Source organism: Bos grunniens, chromosome 18 (assembly GCF_055505025.1).
Source record: "Bos grunniens cultivar Pamir isolate PY7600 chromosome 18, Bosgru_T2T1.0, whole genome shotgun sequence".
In the NCBI taxonomy this organism is placed as follows: Eukaryota; Metazoa; Chordata; class Mammalia; order Artiodactyla; family Bovidae; genus Bos; species Bos grunniens.
Genome location: NC_141182.1, coordinates 59,872,663 through 59,886,006, shown reverse-complemented (window position 1 = coordinate 59,886,006; position 13,344 = coordinate 59,872,663). Strand labels below are relative to the sequence as shown.

Below are 13,344 nucleotides of genomic sequence, written 5' to 3'. Positions count from 1 at the left end.
TAAATAGCCTGGAGACAAGGATTGAGAAGATGCAAGAAAGGTTTAACAAGGACCTAGAAGAAATAAAAAAGAGTCAATATATAATGAATAATGCAATAAATGAAATTAAAAACACTCTGGAGCCAACAAATAGTAGAATAACAGAGGCAGAAAATAGGATTAGTGAATTAGAAGATAGAATGGTAGAAATAAATGAATCAGAGAGGATAAAAGAAAAACGAATTAAAAGAAATGAGGACAATCTCAGAGACCTCCAGGACAATATTAAACGCTACAACATTCGAATCATAGGGGTTCCAGAAGAAGAAGACAAAAAGAAAGACCATGAGAAAATACTTGAGGAGATAATAGTTGAAAACTTCCCTAAACTGGGGAAGGAAATAATCACCCAAGTCCAAGAAACCCAGAGGGTCCCAAACAGGATAAACCCAAGGCGAAACACCCCAAGACACATATTAATCAAATTAACAAAGATCAAACACAAAGAACAAATATTAAAAGCAGCAAGGGAAAAACAACAAATAACACACAAGGGAATTCCCATAAGGATAACAGCTGATCTTTCAATAGAAACTCTTCAAGCCAGGAGGGAATGGCAAGACATACTTAAAATGATGAAAGAAAATAACCTACAGCCCAGATTATTGTACCCAGCAAGGATTTCATTCAAGTATGAAGGAGAAATCAAAAGCTTTTCAGACAAGCAAAAGCTGAGAGAATTCTGCACCACCAAACCAGCTCTCCAACAAATACTAAAGGATATTCTCTAGACAGGAAACACAAAAATGGTGTATAAACTCGAACCCAAAACAATAAAGTAAATGGCAACGGGATCATAGTTATTAGTAATTACCTTAAACGTAAATGGGTTGAATGCCCCAACCAAAGGACAAAGACTGGCTGAATGGATACAAAAACAAGACCCCTACATATGTTGTCTACAAGAGACCCACCTCAAAACAGGGGACACATACAGACTGAAAGTGAAGGGCTGGAAAAAGATTTTCCATGCAAATTGGGACCAAAAGAAAGCAGGAGTCACAATACTCGTATCAGATAAATTAGACTTTAAAACAAAGGCTGTGAAAAGAGACAAGGTCACTACATAATGATCAAAGGATCAATCCAAGAAGAAGATATAGCAATTATAAATATATATCCACCCAACATGGGAGCACCGCAGTATGTAAGACAAATCCTAACAAGTATGAAAGGAGAAATTAACAATAACACAATAATAGTGGGAGACTTTAATACCCCACTCACACTTATGGATAGATCAACTAAACAGAAAATTAACAAGGAAAAAAAAAATGTATCTATAAAGCTCACTAAAGCAAAGCACAGTAAAATGAGGTATGGCAATAAAAGGCGTTAAATTTATCAAATAAAAAATAAATAAATAAAGTGCTGAAAAATTAAAAAAAAAAACAAAAACTTAAAACTGTCTTAGAGAAGTTACTGGAAAAATAATTATATGATTAGTGAGGATGTTTGTCCATATTACAGTGTCAAAATTATATTTTGGCTTATCAAATCCTCACTTTTAAAGTCAGCTCTCTATTGAGCTGGCCCACAGCTCCAGTAGTGTCCCCCACTGCCCTCTCTCTCTCCATTCTTTGTCCTGTTGTGTCCTTAAACCCATCCCAACCCCTCTGTCTCCCTCTCCATCAGCTGGTCCCCTTCTAACTTCCCCTGTCTCTCAGGGGGGAGGATGAGTCCAGCTTCCCCTACTCCTGCCCCCCACTCTAGGAAGTTTCTTTACCCCTTCAGTTTCTTCTGAACAATCCAAGACCCCCATCTCCCCAGAGGGACAATCCAAGATTTTTATCACCCCATCTGCTGTTGTTTCCACTGTCAATTTGAGCACTATTTGATCTGTGTTTTAGCTACAAAACTATGACTATGGAAAGGGAAGGTAAGTTTTTTGACATAGGATAACTGCTATTCTCTAGACTCTGGAGAAAACTGGTTGAAATGAATTTTTTTTTTCTCTTTGAAAGTGCACAACCGGTTCTTTTTGCATATGGAGTTAAAAGCAACTAACCCGTTGAGACAGCTAGCCTAGAAAAAAGCTTGAAGTTAACCTTTACCAGGGCATCCCAGATGACTCTAATTGTATAGAACCTGCCTGCAAGTGTGGGAAAGGTAGATTTGATCCCTGGATTAGGAAGATGCCCTGGAGGTGGGAATAGCAACCCACCGAGTGTTCTTGCCTGGACAGTCCCATGGGAGGAGCAGCCTGGCAGGATACAGTCCATGGGATCACAGATAATCGGACCTGATTGAAACAGTTTAGCACAGCAGGCAACCTTTACCAAGTCCTTGAAATACATAACCCACTTTGCCTGAGGCCTCAACCTTGGGCAAATTAGAATTTCAAACCAAGGGGAAAGAAAAAGGTCAAAGAGACATTTTAAATCTCAAGCAGAAAACTATGGTCTCTGTCTGTCCATCTGTGTGTCTGGATTTATGCATGTCATACTGTGTGTCTTTGTTTTTGGATAATATTGCTGAGGTTAGTTTGTAAGAGAGATCTAATTCAGTTGGCTTTAAAAAAGAAAAACTAAGCACTTACAAATCAAACAGTTATGAGAAATTAACCTAAATGAATTTCAGATGCACATGAACTGGGAAATATTCACCATTAAATATCTAGTAAAAACGTTTGTTTGCTCATCTAAGAAAGACATGAGTTGAGTCATCAAACTGTGTAATGCTTTTATTGTATTACACTGATTACTGAGAGTTCAATCCCTGTGTCGGAAAGATCCCTGGAGTAGTAAATGGCAACCCAATTCAGGATTCTTGCCTGGAGAATACCATGGAGGAGCTGGCAGGCTACAGTCCATGGGTTTGCAAAGAGTCGTACATGCCTAAAGCGACTTAGCACACACATAGGCACTGATTACTGGTTATTTCCTCTCATAGAGAAACTAGAGAGATTTTGGATTATTAATATGTGTGTTGCTACCCTGAGATGTTCTCCATAAGAAGCAAATGTTTTTAGAAGTTATCACTGGTATTTATGGTCACCATTCTATAAAATGCTAATATAAAGGACAGTTCATCGTTGCTTAAGGAAGGTAAGATCTGTGTTTTTAGTAACAAAAGATATGAACAATGAAATTGATTTGGGATGCCCATAGCAGTGAGTGGGAGTGAGCGAAAGCTGGAAGCAAGTTCTTAATTTCCCAGATTGAGACTCCTAACCCCTGGACCACAGGAGCCAACATTTAGGGCTAAGGTCCCTAGTGTGGCCTGCCTAGTCAAGAACAAATTCAGATGATGAGGCAGAAGATAGAGAGTAAAGGACAAAGTTTATTGAAAGGAAAAGTACATGTGGCAAGGCACACGGGCAACCTCAGAGAGAGTGAGAGACACCTTTGGGAAGTGTAAATTCTTTACAAAGGGGCAGTTTTCCAGGTCTTCATCTTCCCTCAGGCCAATCATCCTTGTTTATTTGCCCTGGTTAATTTGTCTCAGGACCCTCCCTGGAGTGTGCATGCACACCTTAGCCAAGTTGGATCTCAAAGTGAAGGCTTCTGGGAGGAGCAAGATTCATTATGGCCTGGAATTATCCTGTGAGTTTTGACTCCAAGCAGCCTTTCTGGGCATGTGTAGTGTCTCCCTTAACAAACAGGGTTTTTTCCTTTCTTTGTCCTTGCCATAATTATTCCCTGAGATTAGAGAATGACTGTCTATTTACCCTGTTTTTGTTGGGTGTAAATTCCTCAACTGAAGCCCACGTATTTCTCATCTCAGGGAATGCAAAGGGGAAGATGACACATTTAAGGCATTTAACATGGAGCCCATCAGTCTCCTACCAGAAAATTACATTTTATTAGGGAGAAAAAAAGTAGGTCTGACTTACAGGTGGCTGTTGCTAAATGAAGAAAATGATTTAATTAGGAAAAAAAAAAAGTTTTTATGCAAAATGGACCTCCAAGAAAAGAGGTCCCAAAAGGCAAAGTCTTTATATGATCTATAACAATCTGTCATTTGACTCCTGTCAATGTTGTTGCTTGACTATGGGAAGCATGTAATGAGGTGTTTCAAAGGGATCTATTTCCTCTTTGTCCCCCTTCTATGCTGGATTCCATCGGATGCCTGCTTTTTGGTCCGTGTAGAACAGCGCTGTCACCTCCAGAGATTATTTCGGACCCAGCCTGTTTGTCTTCCTATTTGCTACACTTGGGAGACCTCATTGGAAGAAGGGAAAGACTGGCAGCTCTTCAATTGCATTTGGTGTCTCAGATCCTACACAGAGCTGCCTTCAGCCTGTCTTCCTGTTCAGAGCCCTCAGCTGTTCCTGCTACTATTTTGCCACATCCTTCAGGGGTGTGTGTAACCGCAATGTGGTTTGGATCTTCTGTGATTGTAACTCAGGAAACCTGTAAGGACAGTGGATATTGATTAAGGTCCTCTCTTAGACAGGACCTGAATTGATATCTTGTTGGTGCCTTGAAAACAATTTCCAAGAGGTATGGCTAAGTAACACAATTACACAGGTCAGTTCTTGTGTCTGATCTGAAGTTTCCTTTTTACACTCCTGGAGTTCATTGTAACTTTTTGTCCTCTGTTCTGCCCAAGTGGGCCCTGGTGGTTCAGAGCATGTCTGAATCTGTAAGTCTCGGTGTCAGTCCTGCTTTTGCTCATTTACTTTCATGTTCCATGGACTTGTGTACAGGAACCCTGTGAATCCACTACCTTTATTTGTAAGATTGAGGTAATTAGTGCTGTTAGGTTGTATAGAATGTTGCCTGTTTTACAGAAAAGGTCAGAAGTTACTGGGTTTTTTTTGTTTTTTTGCTGTGCCATGTGGCAGATGGTATCTTAGTTCCCCATTCCTGGATGGAATCTGTGCCCCCTCCAGTGTGTGTGCGTAGTCCTAACGACTGGACCACCAGGGAATTTGCCTCAAAGATTACTTTTGCTTAAAGAATATATTTACTTCCTTTATATATTTACTTGCTTATTGTGACATCTCTTTGTCTACTTTACATCTTGTATGTTTTTATTTTACTTTTCATTTTTATGAGTTGTCTCTGACTCTGGTTAATAAGTTTTCAAATAACATTGGTTTTCTTCATACCAATACAGTGCATTTTTTAAATATTTTTTATTTTTGGTTGCACTGGGTTTTTGTTGCTTTAGGGGCTTTTGGTTACTTGTGGCAGGCAAGGGCTACTCTCTACTTGCAGTGCATGGACTTCTCATTCTAATGCCTTCTCTTGTTACAGTGTATGGGCTCTATGCCTGTGCACAATAGTTGTGACTCACAAACTCTGGAACACGGAGTTGTGGCCTACAGGCTTAGTTGCTTCCAAGGTATGAGGCAACTTCCTGGATGAGGGATGGAACTCTTGTGCATTAATTACCAAGTGGATTCTTGACCTCTGAGCCAGAAGGGCGGCCCCAAAGCTTGTTCCTTGACATGTATCTTGGAACCAATGAACTGAGTAAGTTAAAGTTCCTTTATAGATAGGGAATCGCTGTACTGAATGACTGTTCTTCAAGTACAGAATGTTTCATTTATTAATATTTTGTTATTTATAGATGAGATGGTCTGTATGTATTACACAGTGTTACTGACGTGAACCACTTGTCAATGTCATAAAATGCCTATACGTCTATCTACTGATAGATTTATAAGAGGTATTTAGAAAAGTTTTTTTTTTTTTCCCATTATTTTAGGGAATTTCCTGAACAGTTGTCAACTGCTATTTATGTTTTCCATTACTCGTTATAGTGCTTCTTTGGGATTATTTACCATTGCAGTGTATTGCCTGTTAATGAATGCTTGTTCAGTCGATCGTTCTGTCTGACTCTTTGTGATCTCATGGACAGTATAGCCTGCTAAGTTCCTTATCCATGAAATTTTTTTTCAGGCAAAGATAGTTCAGTGGCTGCCATTTCCTCCTCCAGGAGATCTCCCCCACCTAGGGATTGAAGCTCCCTATCCTATGTCTCCTGCATTGGCAGGCTAATTCTTTACTACCAAATCACCTATGTAGCACTGTCTGTTCTTTACCGTTTACTTATGTATAAGTATACATAAAGTGTGTACAATATGCTATATTTTCTCCTCAATTATGAGACAGCAGTGTGTTTACTACCAAGTAGAATGAGTTTAGAAGTCATGGTGCGAAAATACCCTTTTCTTTGAGAACTGACATGAGTTTGGAAAAAATTAATATGTTCTGACTGTATCTTTGAAGCTAGGCTACCCTAAAATTAATTTGGATTACATGTGATTGCTCTTTGATTTTTCAAGAGTTCTATTCGTTTAGTGTTTCAAATATTTTTAAGATCATCATTGGGAAGATGCATAATTCTGTTCAGCATGGATATGCCTTTTGGTATAATACCATGTATTCAGCATGAAACAATTTATTTATGAATTGTAATTGATAGAATGCATATGGTTTTCATATTTTGTAGATGTGTCTCAAATACGTATGATCAAGAAACTACAGGCAAAAGGAAACAGTGGTAAAGAAGAAATTTTTCAAAGAGTAGTGTTTGGAAGAGCTGAAAGCCATGAAATTGAAGATTTTTTCCTCAGAAAGATACAGGAAAATATGTATGATTTTGAGTGTCTGTGGACAGATGATGAAAGAAATGACAGAGGAACGTCTATATCCCATAACAAAAATCTCACCGATAGAAGAGATCATGATAGTAGAAGTGATGCAGGAAATAAGCCTGTTGAAAGGCATGGATCAAGCTTTCAGGATCAGTTGCAGATACTTGAATCTGAAGGGACAGTTTCTGAATGTAGTCACGTTGTGGTGAATATCAACAGTAGGGCCTCAGGTTTACCACCTCAGAGAACTCGTAGTGTCCATAAAGGCAATTCTCATAAACAAGAGAGTGCTGTTATACATCCCTCAGAACTGGTACCAGACCAGGAAGCACACAAGAAAAAAACTTACAGTTGTAATGAGTGTAACATAACTTTTCTTCAGGACTCAGAACTCTCTAGACATCAAAGAATCCATACAGGAAGAAAAGCATATAAATGTAACATATGTTGTAAGGCTTTTAATGATAAATCGACCCTTATAGTTCATCAGAGAAATCATACTGGAGAAAAACCATATAAATGTGATGTATGTGGCCATTGCTTTAAACAGCATACACACCTTCAACATCATCGGCGAGTTCATACTGGAGAGAAACCATATAAATGTGATGTGTGTGGAAAGGCCTTTAGTCGAAAAGCAAGGCGTACAGTTCATCAGACCCTTCATACTGGAGAGAAACCGTATACATGTGAAGTATGTGGCCGTGGCTATACTCGAAAGTCACACCTTGGAATTCATTGGAGAGTTCATACTGGAGAGAAACCATATAAATGTGATGTATGTGGCAAGGCCTTTAGTGTAAATGAAAGGCTTGTAGTTCATCGGAGAGTTCATACTGGAGAGAAACCATATAAATGTGATGTGTGTGGCAAGGCCTTTAGTGTAAATGTAAGGCTTGTAGTTCATCGGAGAGTACATACTGGAGAGAAACCATATAAATGTGATGTGTGTGGCAAGGCCTTTAGTGTAAATGTAAGGCTTGTAGTTCATCGGAGAGTTCATACTGGAGAGAAACCGTATACATGTGAAGTATGTGGTTGTGGCTATACTCAAAAGTCAATATTTTTAATTCATCAGAGAATTCATACTGAAGAGAAACCATATAAATGTGATGTATGTGGCAAGGCCTTTAGTGTAAATTCAAGGCTTGTAGTTCATCAGAGAGTACATACTGGAGAGAAACCATATAAATGTAATGTGTGTGGAAAGGCCTTTAGTCGAAAAGCAAGGTGTACAGTTCATCAGACCCTTCATACTGGAGCAAAACCATATACATGTGAAGTATGCGGCCGTGGCTATACTCGAAAGTCAATACTTGTAATTCATTGGAGAATGCATACCGGAGAGAAACCATATAAATGTGATATATGTGGCAAGGCCTTTAGTCTAAATTCAAGGCTTGTAGTTCATCGGAGAGTACATACTGGAGAGAAACCATATAAATGTGATCTATGTGGCAAGGCCTTTAGTCTAAATGCAAGACTTGTAGTTCATCGGAGAGTTCATACTGGAGAGAAACCATATAAATGTGATCTATGTGGCAAGGCCTTTAGTCTAAATTCAAGGCTTGTAGTTCATCGGAGAGTTCATACTGGAGAGAAACCATATAAATGTGATGTATGTGACAAGGCCTTTAGTCTAAATTCAAGGCTTGTAGTTCATCAGAGAGTACATACTGGAGAGAAACCATATAAATGTGATGTGTGTGGAAAGGCCTTTAGTCAAAAAGCAAGGTGTACAGTTCATCAGACCCTTCATACTGGAGAGAAACCGTATACATGTGAAGTATGTGGCCGTGGCTATACTCAAAAGTCAAAACTTGTAGTTCATGGGAGAATTCATACCGGAGAGAAGCCATTTAAATGTGATGTATGTGGCAAGGCCTTTAGTGTAAATGCAAGGCTTGTAATTCATCGGAGACTTCATACTGGAGAGAAACCATATAAATGTGATGTGTGTGGCAAGGCCTTTAGTGTAAATGCAAGGCTTGTAGTTCATCGGAGAGTTCATACTGGAGAGAAACCATATAAATGTGATATGTGTGGAAAGGCCTTCAGTCGAAATTCAGGCCTTGTAGTTCATCAGAGAGTTCATACTGGAGAGAAACCATGTAAATGTGATGTATGTGGACAGGCCTTTGGTCAAAATTCAATCCTTTCAATTCATAAGAGAATTCATACTGGAGAGAAACCTTACAAATGTAACAATTAGGACAAACATTTTAGTGCACAGTCACCCTTAAATTGCCATCAGACAGTTTATATGGGAGGGAAAGTGTAGAAAGGTAGTTTATGTGGCGAAGTCTTCAGTTGCAGGTCTTTGCAGTTCATTGGAAACATTGGAGAGAAACCATATAAATAATGATGTATGTGGCAAGACCTTTAGTCAAACGGCAAACCTTGCATTTCATCAGAGAATTCATACTGGAGAGAAGCCGTGTAAATGTGTTGTGTGTGGCTGATGCTTTACTGGAAACTCACAGCTTGGAATTCATCAGAGAATTCATACTGGAGAGAAACCATATAAATGTGATCTCAGTGGCAAGGCCTTTAAATGCAAACCTTGCAGTTCGTTGGAGAATTCATACTGGAGAGAAACCTTACAAATGTAGCCATTCTGACGAACATTTTACTGCACAGCTAGCCTCACCATCATGCAGTTCATTCAGGAGAGACAGCATAGAAATGTGATGTATGTGGGCAGTGCTTGAAATGACCATCTAAGAAATCAGATAATTCATAGTGGAGAAAAATGTTACAACAATTATGAGAAACATTTTAGCGCAGATGTAATGAGTGTAGCAAAGCCTTTAGTCAGAGCTCAGGCCTTATAATTAATCAAAGAATTAATATTGTATAAAAAGCATACAAATGAAAGAAATATGGTAAAGCTTCTAGTGCATATTCAGCCTCAGCTGACCATTGGGCAGTTCATACAGGAGGGAAACCACATAAATGGAATTTATATGACAAACCCTTCAGTCATAAGGTATATCAACTTTCTGACCCTCAGAAAGTCAAACGAGGAAACCTCACAAATGTGGTAGGTGGCACAAAGCTTTGGTTCTGTGTTCAGACGTAACTAACCATCACGTAATTAATTCTGAATGGAAATCTTACCCACATAGTGCATGTGGTGTCTTTTGGAAGGCATTCAGTTATTTACAACACATGAGAAAATTCATACTGGTGAGAATCCATACATTTAAAACACAGTCCGTTCCTCCAATCTTAAGGAGGAAATCATGTAAATATAATGTGTGGCCAGGGCTTCAATAACAGGTTTCATCTTTCCCATCAGCAGAGAATTCATAACGCAGAGACACAAATGTAAGAGTGTGTGTGGCAAATCCTTCAGGTGGTATTCAGCCCTCAAAAGACATCAGGTGATGGACTAGAGAGACCATCCGAATGCAATCAGTGTGTCCAGGCTTTTGTCAGGTGTTTACACCTTAGGCTTCTTGAGAATATTCACACTGGATAGAAACTATATCAATGTAATGAGTGTGTCAAGGCTTTTAGACAACAGTCCTAAGTCAGGATTCAGTAAAGAAGTCATTCTGGAGAGAAAGCTTACAAGTGACATGAGTGTGTAAAACCTTTACTTGGGGCTCACACTGCACTAGCCATCAGATGATCCATACTAGAGAGAACCTTACCAGTGTACAGAATATGGCATGACCTTTAGGTACTACCTTAAACTTAGGATTCACCAAATACTTGACACTTTGGCAGTTTTATACTTTATGCTTTATGGAAGTTTTCACAGTTACTGCTCACTCTTTAGGTGTGTAAGAATATATATCCTGGAGTTAAACCACACAAATGTAATATTTGTGGGAAGGATTTTACCAAACGTCCAAGTTCGGGAACATTCTGGAGCAATGCTCAAATGCAATGGGAGTGGGAAATTTTTCACCTTGAGTAGGAGTGGGAAATTTTTCACCTTGAGTTGAAATGTTAGACAAGACTCCACAGTGAAGAGGAGTCTTGGAAATGGACGGGCAAGGGCTTTCTGGAGGGTTCAGAGTACACTAGACTTCAGAATATATGTCTTTCCGAGAAACCACATAAAAGTAATGTGCACGCTGAAGCTTTAACTCAAAGATCAAAACTGTGGAACGTGAGAGGATATGTATGGAGAGCAAACTTGGACAGGTAATGTATATTGTGTAGTCTGTTCCATGAACTATTCACACCATGGGCATAATGAAATGATTCATGTATGTCAGAAACTATGCTATACCGAATTTGGAAACATGTTTAAGAAAACAATATTTCCTCAAGATTCCCCGCAAAAAATTCATATTGTAGAGAATGCTTAAAATTGTAATGAATTTGGTCATCTTTTGGGACAGTTCTCACAGCAGAGAGAATTCATTTGAGGAATAAATAAATCTTCAGTTCTCCAGCACTAACCTATGATGTTACTGCAGAATAATTAAGTATGTTGAAACTTAACCACTTTTGTGGAAATGGCCCGTTATCTTCAGTGTGTGTTTAATTACTTGAATTTTCTTGAGAACGTCACATTATTTTTCTTTATTTCCTTAAAGTTTTAAATTCTTATAGCTTTCTTAGAGACTTTCATGATGGTCTCTGCAAAGAAATGAGTAAGATGAAGGGACTGACTTCATTAGGTGTGGTTCATTTATATCTATCCTGGTAAAACAGGGACACTGAGATATCAAATTCAATGGTGTGTGAATTAGGATCAGCAAGGGACAGAGAACCATGTAAAACCATGAGATGACTCAGCATGCTCATTATGTTCAGGGTGCCCTTCTGTACACAGGTCACCGTGGTTAAAGAACTGAAGGCTCTACCATCTGACCATGCAAAGAGCAGGCTGGACATTGAGGGACTTGGGCTTTTCATGGGAGGGGAGTTGACAGGTTACTGGGGACTGATTGTGTGGGACAAATAGTACCAGGGAAATGGTGGTCCTTTTCTCCCTTAACTAGCAATTGCTATTGTGTGTAAATGATTAATGGAAACTTATTCTTGGAAATTGAAGAGAGCAGTTTTCTTGAATAATGTTAATCAAAAGAACCAGAAAGAGGATGGCCATATATCTGCTTCGTCATTACCTGCTGCCATTTACAATGTGCCTCTGTTTTATTCAGAATGTATCATAAGTCTTGTGCACTAATAAAATTTGTATCATTTTTTCCATAACTCTGAATGGATCATGTTTCTTTCAATAACACAATTTTAATACACCTCAGTACTTCATAACAGAAACTAGCAATGCACCAAAGACTGTCAAGGTTGAAAGAATCTCTTAAGAGTTTCTTTGTATAGTGAAATCAAATAGACAATTTTGGGATTATATACTAACAATACACACTTGAGTTATTCTCTCCATACTTTGTCCTTAGCAGAGCAATTATAGATTCTGGCCCTGTAAAACCTACCCCCTGTTTATATGTGCACTACGTGATATTTCCCAATGTTATTTTTTGTGCCCAAATAAAACTAAAAAGTATGTGCCTGATTTACATGAAGTGAAAATAGGAATAATAAGCATGCAAAAATTAGGAAATAAAAAACTTTGGAAATAAGGGTAAAAGTGATATGTCTTTTGCAGCTTGGAGCATTCTGGAAAAAAAATTTTTTTTGTTTTTTTTTTTTGCTTATTGTTGGCTGAATAATTGTGGCTCATGGGGTCAGGAGCTCTACAGCATATGGGAATTTTCCAGACCAGGAATTATCAGTCCCTTGTCTATTGCATTGGCAGGCGAATTCCTTACTTCTAAGCGACCAGGGAAGCCCTGGAAATAATTTAGAAAGCACACTATATGATGAGAACTTTTTTGTTTGCTAAATTAGAAATTTCATATATGCAGACCCCAACGTTTTTGTTCTTGTTACTTTGCAGTCACCCACTGGAACAGGATGGCGCCAAATAAAGTCTAAAGATGTCAGTAGTCAAACATCAAAAAAACATCGTGAGACTGTTTCACAAAACACTGAATGTTTACTCGTGCCTTGAGTTTATTACATTCCTTTTCCTGCTGTACACATATTTTCTATTGTTCTGTATGATGTTGAAGATGGTATAAATTACTATTAGTCTATTTTACTAGCAGATAAATTGCTATTTACTGTCCATTGCCTGTGACATGTTTACACTAGCCTAAGAACATTAGGAACATTAATGTTTGGAAATATTAGGTAAGAAATAGAAGTCCAGAGGATATTAAAGTCTTGATGTCACATTATAGAATTAAGTAATATACTCCATTGTTTATTCTTAGATGTATTTAAAAACTTTTTTTTTTTTTTACAATATTGTTACGGTTTTTGCTCTGCATCAACACGAATTGGCCATAGACATACATATGTCCCCTCCTTTCCTAACCCACCTCCCTCCACATCCTATCTGTCCAGGTCTTCACAAAGCACTGGCTCTGGGTGTCCTGCTTCATATATCAAACTGCCACTGGCTATCTGCTTTACATATGGCAACATATGTTTCAGTGGTATTGTTCAAATCACACCACACTATTTGTTTTTTCAATAGTTTTTCCTTAGCGTAATTTTTTCTGTCCACATGTTGTGACCAAGATTTAATGTTTAGTTAATCCACAGAAATATTTACAAATAGTGCATAGTTGATAATTTTGCTGAAAATTCTAATGTCTTCTGAAAACGTTATATTTTGTACTCTGCTTTGTTGTTCACATGTGGCAGTGCTTCCAAACAGACAACAAAGAAAAGAGAAAAATAGATTACAATTTTTTTTTTTTTTT

The 13,344-nt window shown here is 38.3% G+C and overlaps 1 protein-coding gene across 13 annotated transcripts in view; it reads left to right on the top strand.

The window, feature by feature from the left end:
* LOC147354472 (zinc finger protein 860-like) overlaps positions 1–11,767 on the top strand; it is a 44,401-nt gene extending 32,634 nt beyond the window's left edge. For 11 of the 13 annotated variants that reach the window (XM_086354175.1, XM_086354178.1, XM_086354170.1 and 8 more), the window contains one exon: positions 6,445–11,767. In XM_086354175.1, coding sequence (XP_086210301.1) covers positions 6,445–8,801 — 2,357 coding nt within the window. In that variant the 3' untranslated portion in view covers positions 8,802–11,767. Of the gene's footprint in view, positions 1–4,130 lie in introns of all 13 variants that reach the window. The other 2 variants (XM_086354180.1, XM_086354179.1) reach the window with 1 other exon arrangement.
* The last annotated feature ends 1,577 nt before the right edge of the window (positions 11,768–13,344 follow it).